A 9,280-nucleotide genomic window follows, 5' to 3' on the forward strand; every position below is an offset into this window, starting at 1 on the left:
GTCATTTTTTTTTTTTTTTTTAAGTTTTGGCAAAATGATGTTTTAAATAATTTATAGGGCTGTCAGTCGATTAAAATTTTTTATCTAATTAATTACGTGTCGATTAATTAATCTAATTGTGAAATTACCCCCAAAAGATTATTTAAAGCTATTTTTTGTGTTAAATGAGAAAGTATTAAGTAGACATTACAAATAGTAGCTTTAGAAAGAATTTTTTTTTTTTTTATTCAACATAAAATGTATTACACGTTCAGGCTACAAAGGCCTAACATAAACTATGGAACATAGAAGATAATTTGAGAAACATCTATTTTTTTTTTCCGTTCATGCAATAGGAAGTCATTGGTAACCAAAACAGATTTGTTACCAACAGACTTCAAAATACCTTATGAGTCATTCATTCATTCATTCAAACGGCTGATTCATTCAGGAATTCAGTAAATGGCTCTCTTTATAAAAGGACCATTGAATCATTGGTTCGACTGATTCATTCAAATGTGGATTCATTCAGAAATGAATCACTGGTGACTGGACACTCATTTATGACACTTTATTCACCAGGAGGAACAGCTCGTTCTGCGTGTCATACGTCATTACGCTATTTCTACGTCACTGCACATGCGCAGTACTTTCCAGTTTCGGTTTTCAATCCGATCAAGTGTTTACATGTCCTCTCGCTTGGATTACAAAACGAATAAACCAATCAAGTGTTTACATGTCCTCTCGCTTGGATTACAAAACGAATAAACCACCCCTTACAATCCGATCGAAATTTTAGTCGGATCTGGCCAATTCAATCCGATTGACGTGGGTTACATGTGACTTTTTTTTATTCTGATTGTGCTTCTAGTCCTATTACAATCGGATTAGTAGGGTCCATGTAAACGCAGCTATTGGTTCAGTCGTTTAAAACGCGGATTCATTCAGAATCACTGCTGTGTTGCTCACAGACGCACAACAGTTCTGCTGTGGCTTTATAGCTAATATTTTTGTTGCCAAACTGAGCAAAAACAGACAATATTGTGTTTAAAATATATGACACAATATTAACTTCTTATTTACTGAACTTTTGTGTAAAATCAAATTTGGGACAAATGTCGCTTGTCATATGATATAATTTAAATATGAGACAAAAACTCATACAGGAGCATTTTTGCCCAAATATCTTGAATTATAGGGCATAACTGCATTTATGGAGTTGTTGCCCTGCATCATATCAAAGTCCCTTTCTATAGTCTTTGATCATATTTGTCAACTGTATGAAATGTAAGATTACGTACAGGCATGCGGGGCCAGTGCATTAACTGCGTTAAAATATTTTAATCGCGTTATTTTTTCATAACTAATTAAGTTAACATGTTAAAATGACAGCCCTAATAATTTATAACATTTTTTGGAATACTGATGGTCTGGGCCCATTTTGACATTGTCTGGTGACCCTTCTACAAAAACTTTGGGGGAAATCATGAAGAATGTTACCAGATTTCTTGTTGTGGTTTTTCTCCATCCTGTCCAGATTCTGCAGAAGATAGTCAACCTTGTGTTTGATTTGAGCAAGCTCTCTCTTAATAGTTTGAAGGTCATCTGCTTTCACTGAAAAAACAAAACCAAAACCTGAATGCATGTACAAACTGACAAGCCAACTAAGGTCAAAAATGTAAAATGAGAAAAGGCAGACAAATGACAAGCAGACAAAAATCAATCAATGTTTATTTTTAATGCATTTGTCACTGACAAATTAACATGAACCCCTATAGTGAGGGAGAATAATTTAAAAAAGGCACTGACAGGTTCGAGAAGACATCCGTTGGCTGCTCTTGGATGAAGTGGAAAAGCTGGACTTGGCGCGGCGGCTGGTTCCCCCACTCACACTGACCCGCGGACGTTTGGAAGGGATCACAGCCCGTGAGAGAGGTGGTGGTGGTGGTGGAGCGGGCACACGGGAAGGGTATGAATACATTCTGCACAACACAAAGCAGATTGAAAAGTCAGCACACATTTATAAATCCACACTGGCACAGTGTTTGTGCAGATCTTACCTGTCATAGTAATCTCTCTGGAAATCATAATCAAGCTCGAAAGTAGAACTACTGCTGGAAAGATTTAAGAAAATGATTAAGAGATTTTGGCAACACAACAATTGCTAATTTAAAGGGGTCATATGATGCGATTTCATTTTTTCCTTTCTCTTTAGAGTGTTACAAGCTCTTGGTGCATAAAGAAGATCTGTAAAGTTGCAAAGACTAAAGTCTCAAATCCAAAGAGATATTCTTTATAAAAGTTAAGAGTTAGCCACACCTACCTAAAACGGCTCGTTCGAACACGCCCCCACATACCTACCTCACTATGTGGGAAGATTTGCATAAAGCCGCCCAAATGTTCACGCAAAGAAAGAAAGCGTAACGTGCTTCCTTGTGAAAGCGAAACTACTTTGTTTGGCCTTCCAAAAATGGACACGACTAGAAATCAGTGGTTAAGTTGTATTTACAACACTGTTCCAGAACACTTCGACCCAAATATTTAGATGTATGCAGCACATTTTATGGAGGACCGTTGCTGGCCAATCACAGCACACCTTGCTTTTTCAGACCGATGAGCTTTGTAAAAATCGACGCGTTTCAAAAAGGCGGGGCATAGAGGAGAAACAATAATGTACAGTATGTGGAAAATAATGTGTTTTTTTTTACTTTAAACCGCATAAACACATTTCATTACACCAAATACACAAAATAATGTTCTTTTTAGCAGTATCATATGACCCCTTTAAATAAAACAATAAAATGGGTGAAAATACATAAGAAGAAATGTTTTCCTTACCTGTACATATCTCCGGCCGATCGCTTTGTTGTATTTGACCTGTGAGGTTTGGGCTCTCCTGCCAAATTAATATCTGATGGAAAGACAAGGTGATTGCTCAATTAAGAGGGAAAATATTAAAAGACAGCCTATGATTCTTTTTAATGTCCTCACCAAGCACTTGTCCAACAAACATCCGGCCGTCCTCTCCTGCTACAGCCGCTCGTGCGTTCCTCTCGTTGGCGAACTGGACGAAGGCGTAGCCCTTGTGCACAGAGCAGCCAACAATCTTGCCGTATTTGCTAAAAATGGCTTCAACATCTGCCTTGGTAACCAGCATAGTGTTCAAGTTCCCGATGAAGACTCTTGAATTCAGGGACCGTGGGTCTGTCTTATTTGTGACATTGCTGGCCATCAGCTGACTAGTGCTGGGAGAACGACTAGGGCAGGAATAAAAAGGAAGAAACATTAGTATATTTCCAAAGGGAAAGCAATACTATTCCTAAATCATTTATATTCAGAAATCACACACAATATTTGACATGGAAAGAAAGTGTTGATGACTGTGACTCACTCCATGGCGTCGGTACAGCGCAGTTGTCTGTTTGTCAATGTGAGCAGGCCGAAGTGTAGATTGTTCTCAGCCAAAACGACAATACCAGCACTCAACCAGTGAGCAGCACCTCCAACAGCCTCCAGCGGTGGTAAAATTGGCTTAAAATTGAGATAAGAAGACACAACATTAAAATTGGACATGGTTAGTTTGGTTTTAATCAATGCACTTCTGTTTTCAAATAGATGTGCACCAACAACTCATTGGATGCTACAAACTCTGAATTGCTGGCAATATGCAGCTGCTTTCCAGTCTTAGGGTACAGTACATTCTATCAATGGAATTCAAAGGAAGAATTTTAAAATTTTAATCTCAGATATCTTAAAGTGAAATGTTTACAAAAGCCCAAAATACAAACATATACTTAAAGGCTACTATTAGTATACACATACAGAGTGGTCTTGTACTGTGCGTTAATTAAAAAAAAAGAAAGGAAACGAAAACATTTGGCTTCATTGTTCAAAAAACTAACACAACAGACTACAGATATGATACAATATCGGTAAATCTTTAACTTTGACCTAAAAATCCCCAGTGCTACCAGAGCTGCAGTGCTGTTTGGGTTTTTGTGCTTGTGGTCGCGATATCACAACGAACAATACAATAGAATGTGAATGTTCGTATTTATCCCGCCGCAACAACGTGGTTTGGTTTCTTTTCATTGAAATAATTGATGCAAGGCATCGCGACTCAACAAAACCAAACACACGTGCAGAGATCCGTGAAATGTGAAAACCCTCGTAGTAGACAAAGAGGACAGACAGCACTGCATAGAGCGCTGCTCGGCCTAGACACTCAGAGGGCGGCGGTATAACGGATCTTTCCGTAAATGCACGAAAAATAAGCAATGGTCATTGCTGAAAAAAAAGAAAGAATACAAAACCTACTCACCGAATATTTAAAATGCGTTATTTGGGAAGCATCAATATTCTTACACTGCCTGCAAAGTAGTAGAAGTAGTCAATCTGCGACGACATAAAAGCTGTCCACACATTTTTCAAGTTAAAAGTCATCAGCTTTATTTTTGTAATAAGCCCTCCTCGTGTAAACCACGTAACGTTGACCTGTCTCGTGATCTTGAAAAAAAAAAAAAAAAACTATATTAAGTTTAATGTTTTAACGAGGGATTTTAAGCCGCCGTTGTGCCAACTGACAAGTGAGTAAAGGCTTGTATTTTGAAAGAATCAAGACTTTTCGAGACGCATCGCGCGCCCTTCACACATACAGGCATTCATCAAATGGATAAATTACATTTAAATTGGCGGTCATGGGCAGTGTTTATGTTTCGGTTTTTAATTTTTATTTTTGGGTATGTAGCCTACTATGACTGTCAATGGTATTATAACGATATATATATATATATATATCATATGGACAATAATTTGTTGCCAGAGGAGGATGGGCTCCCCAGTTGTCTTGTTTTTCTCAAGATTTTTCTCTCTAATATCTAAACATCGTATACAGGTTTTTATACAGGTTTTGGCTTGGTCACTGGGGAATTAGAGATTTTTAAGTCTCTAAAATGATTTCTTGTAAAGCTTAATGATTATATCACTGGGACCTACATTTCTGTGAAGCTGCATTAAAACTATGTATTATGAAAAGCATATGACCTAAACATGATATGACTTAAACATGAGTGAACAGTACATTAGTCCCGTGAACCTTTTTCGTATAACATTTTCCTCTCTGTACTCCTCGAAATTATGGACATAAAAAGCAACACACTATGAATTTTCCTGAAAATCAAATGGGCCAGTAGAATTTAAACAACTTATTTATGCAAATTACTAGAATTCATTATTTCATTATAATTGTCTTTCATAAGATTGATCTGCATGCAAAAAAAATCTCAGATATTGCAAGTAAGATTTGCAGTCGTTCTTGTATTTTATTTTTTCCTTTACATTTTGTTTTCAAAATAAATACTGCTCCACAAACTTTAAAGTTCAATTCTTGAACTGTTCAAAAGCAAGAAAATTTCTTTCTGTGGTTTCATTTCATTTTTATACATTTCATTAGAAGTGCTTCATTCCAAATAATAGCATTGACTAGTATAAGCTTAATAATACCAGAGAAAACAGCACCAGTGTAATAGTATTCACAATTTACAAGCAAGTCAGCTACATTAGTTAACATAAGCAATTAACACTTCTACAGCATTTATTAGTAAATAAATGTTGATTTAAATACATTTTAAATCAAAAGTTCTCTTAACATTAGAAACTGTAATCTAACATCAATGAACATTTTGTATTTTATTAACTAACATAAATTCTATAAAATACATTGTTCATTGTGATTGTGTAGCTAATGCATTAACTGATGTTAAAGTTAATGTGACCTTATTATAAAGTCTTTTTTTTAGATTTTGATCACATGGTTTTATGCTAAATAATTAAATGTCATGACTGTACATGATATGTCCCCTATTAGGCAATTTTGGATTGTTTGTGGAAAACAAATATATAATAGAAATAAATTATGTGTAATTTATTTTCTGTCTAACCACAGGATGCACAAATAGTGAAAGAGAATACAAGTATCTGTTACCATCCATACAACTAATTAAATAGCACTAATTAATACATAAACTATGATTACATAATGATTGATGGCCTTAAGTTGGTTACACAGAAAATAAATTCCTCCTGTATTTATAGTAAATAAAGGCACTTGGTCAGAAACAAAAGAACAGATTTTTCTCTCTTTTTTTACTGCACAATCCGTACATGTTGTCTGAACTGAACTGAAAGAACACAATATTGCAGCGTGGGATAACTCAGATAAAAAAAATAAAAAATACATGCCAGTGATAGGACATTTTGAGCAGACAAGTGAGAATGAGAAAATGAACATTAACAGAGACTAATGCTTTTAATTTCAGTGACAATTAGGGTTGTAATCCAAAAAAAAAGTATTCATTTAATTTTTCCATTCATTTAAAAGTATTTTGTCTTGTACAATATAAACCTCTGCGTCAAATACCAATTAAATTTAGACACCCTTTGAAAGAGTAAGGGTTGAAGATGATTTTTTACAGGTTTTTAATATTTATATATATATCTTTATATATTTGTATATACATATAGTCATTTAAGTTATTCTTCTCATACAAAAAGAGAAAAGTTGATACTTTATTCCCCTCACAAAAGGAGGAGGAAAAAAGGGGCAAAGTAATTTAAGCTCCTTACCCCTCCCTGCGTACCCCACAAGTGCTATCCCTCCCCTGCCATTGACCCATCCTTCTGAAATGAATCATTCCTTTCCACATGCAAGTCTCAACAGGCCACAGTCCGTCCATGTTTGCTCTTAACCAGCTGAATCCAAATACTGACAAAGAACAGACACCATTTTTATGAAAAATGGGTTGTGAGGGCTTAGCCTTTCTCTGGCAAACACGGGACATTCTGCTACATTTGATCCTCGCCATATAGTTAGGCAAAGATCTTGAGGATGCGTATTCAAACAAAAGACAAAGGAAGAAACATGTATTCAACAAATCACTGGCTCTGAGCACATCATCGTCTTTGCTCTCAATTTTTACGAGATAGGGCTGAGAAGACGACTGTAGTCCGTGGAGAGTTACATTTTTAGCCATTAGGAATTTCTACAAGAACTCCATCCAGTATCTCCACCCAAGTGCAAATCCCAAAACCAAAGAGCTGGTGTCAAATCTCTATTCAATTTAAAAGTCCACAGTAAGTTTGGGGAATTGCAGGGCAAAAAAAAAAAAAAAACTAAATTAGCAAAATTAACACATTTAATCCAAGTATTGCATGCCCCCTAAGTGCACACTCGTCTTAGAGATTCAAAACTCAAAGCAGATCCCTGATTAAAGTGCACTCCGTAGCATGGGAGAGAGAGAACGGAGCAAAACAGCCAGCTCTGGAGCCAGATTAAGCAGCTCTGGCTCATCTTCTGAGTCTTCAGTCAGATCTAAGAGAGCATGATTGACCTCAAGAAAATTAGCTGTGCCTGGCTTCAGCAAACACACACACACACACACACACAGGAGAAGAGGTCAAAGACAAGACAGGATTGGACGGCCAGACGGCTCATGACGGTCTATCACTGCGATGAACAAAGATTGCAGTCCAAAAATAACAAACGTCAGCTCAGTCTTACATAGAGACGTAAGCAGTTCAGATCACTGGAGAAAACTGATGAGGCCAGTAAAAGATGGTGCTGGTTTTTAGAACAAGTAACACTCATCCTCTCAGTAATCTGCATAAGGACCAGCTTTGAGTGTCCGTACTGTTCTGTCATGCTGCGGACACATCGCTGTGAAAGAAAAGCTTCAAGTGGGACTGTTTACTACAGCACAGATGAGAAATGTCCTCTTCTGCGCCTCACGACTGCTGCAGCAAAATGCTGCTTCTAAAATTCGTGGTTGTTGATAAAACAGTAGAGGTGATATTTCTCGATCACCGGCTGTATTCTTCCTTGTGATACGCTGTAAAACTGGGAATGAAATGCGCCTGTGTCCAAGTTCATGTAAAATCAGAGTGGTTAACTGCATGTGTGGTTGCAAATATATCAAAAATACGAATCTCAGTATCAGTTCTTCCCCTAGTGATGTCATTTGTGTGTGTGGAGCATAAAGCCAGATTTCAGTCGTTTCCCTCTCCCTTACATGTGTGTATGTATATATAAAGCTGTGTGTGTGTTTGTTGCTGGCCTTTCAGTGTCTATTTGTGTACCAGTGGGTTACTAGAATGTATGTGCTTAAATATATGGCAAAGAGCATGTGTGTGTGGTTCAGGAGGACATGCACTGCACATGGTCTGGCCCTCCTTCTTCTTCATCGGAGGAATCTGGCGAGCTCCAAGATTCGTCTGTGTCGCCCTCTCCTCCCTCCCCTCGCCGGGCCTACAAGGGGCAAATCATTGAGAAGCTATCAGTGTATAGTTTTTTTAATGGCTATGAAGAGATCAGATCATGTAGGATGAGGTTAGGTTCTTTTCTGACAGTTAAACCGATAGTTTGAAGAAGCATTACAAGGATATTCTATTTATAGTTTGAAAATGCATCAATAGTAGGTTAAGTGTAGGAGGGAACAAAAACGCTACCATTTGAGTGATTTCAATTTTAGATAGCAGCATGTTGCTTTGCACAAAGTAGAAAGCACTGTATCTTTAATACATAGAAATGGACTGGACTATATATTGGTAATGAAAATGATCCTAGAAATGCAAGTTCTCACCCGCTGAGGTCTTCGGTTTCTCATGTGTCTCATTAGGAACCAGAGGAGCTGTGTGTCATACTGGTCACCATGACGAACACTGTCTTCATCCCGTTCTCGCTTGTTCTTCTTCATTACCTAAATAGCCATGATAAAATATAAAACATTTGTTTTATTGCTTTTACCAAAAATATTTATTCACCTGTTTAAGTTTGCACTCAAAGTTTGTATACAATTTTTTTGGTTTTTGAAAGATATTTCTTCTAACCAAGGCTACATTAATTAACCAAAAATGCAGTAAAAATGTAATACTGTGAAATATTATTACAATTTAAAATAACTGTTTCCTAATGTATTTATATGTGATGGCAAAGCAGAATTTTCAGTTTTCAGTGTCACATGATCCGTCAGAAATCTAATATGCTGACATGATACTGGTATCTTTTTATTATCAATATTTTTGAGGAAACCATGATACTTTTTCCAGGATTCTTTCAATAAAAGGTCAAAAGAACAGCATTTATTTGAAATGGAAATCTTTTGTAAACATGTAAAAGTATTTAATGCTACTTTCAATCAATTTAATGCATCCTTACTGAATAAAAAGTATAAATTTATTTTTAATTAAATTAAAATATATAAATAAATGTGTGTGTGTGTGTGTGTGTATATATATATATATATAA

The 9,280-nt window shown here is 36.4% G+C and overlaps 2 protein-coding genes across 4 annotated transcripts in view; both read right to left on the reverse strand.

The window, feature by feature from the left end:
* Positions 1-4,368, reverse strand: part of LOC107738208 (heterogeneous nuclear ribonucleoprotein C-like) — a 6,895-nt gene extending 2,527 nt beyond the window's left edge. Inside the window, exons 1-7 of the mRNA XM_016549945.1 lie at positions 4,301-4,368; positions 3,371-3,492; positions 2,971-3,236; positions 2,818-2,890; positions 2,040-2,093; positions 1,789-1,961; positions 1,480-1,593 (exon numbers count right to left, since the gene is read on the reverse strand). Coding sequence (XP_016405431.1) covers positions 1,480-1,593; positions 1,789-1,961; positions 2,040-2,093; positions 2,818-2,890; positions 2,971-3,236; positions 3,371-3,375 — 685 coding nt within the window. The 5' untranslated portion in view covers positions 3,376-3,492; positions 4,301-4,368. The remainder of the gene's footprint in view (positions 1-1,479; positions 1,594-1,788; positions 1,962-2,039; positions 2,094-2,817; positions 2,891-2,970; positions 3,237-3,370; positions 3,493-4,300) is intronic.
* Positions 1-9,280, reverse strand: part of LOC107738146 (DDB1- and CUL4-associated factor 8-like) — a 16,770-nt gene that overhangs the window by 470 nt on the left and 7,020 nt on the right. The window contains exons 12-13 of one of the 3 annotated variants that reach the window (XM_016549851.1): positions 8,616-8,732; positions 8,163-8,281 (exon numbers count right to left, since the gene is read on the reverse strand). In XM_016549851.1, the coding sequence (XP_016405337.1) occupies positions 8,171-8,281; positions 8,616-8,732 (228 nt within the window). In that variant the 3' untranslated portion in view covers positions 8,163-8,170. Of the gene's footprint in view, positions 1-5,883; positions 8,282-8,615; positions 8,733-9,280 lie in introns of those variants that run through there. The other 2 variants (XM_016549852.1, XM_016549850.1) reach the window with 2 other exon arrangements.

Source organism: Sinocyclocheilus rhinocerous, unplaced genomic scaffold, assembly GCF_001515625.1.
Source record: "Sinocyclocheilus rhinocerous isolate Xijiao unplaced genomic scaffold, SAMN03320098_v1.1 scaffold254, whole genome shotgun sequence".
Lineage (NCBI taxonomy): Eukaryota > Metazoa > Chordata > Actinopteri > Cypriniformes > Cyprinidae > Sinocyclocheilus > Sinocyclocheilus rhinocerous.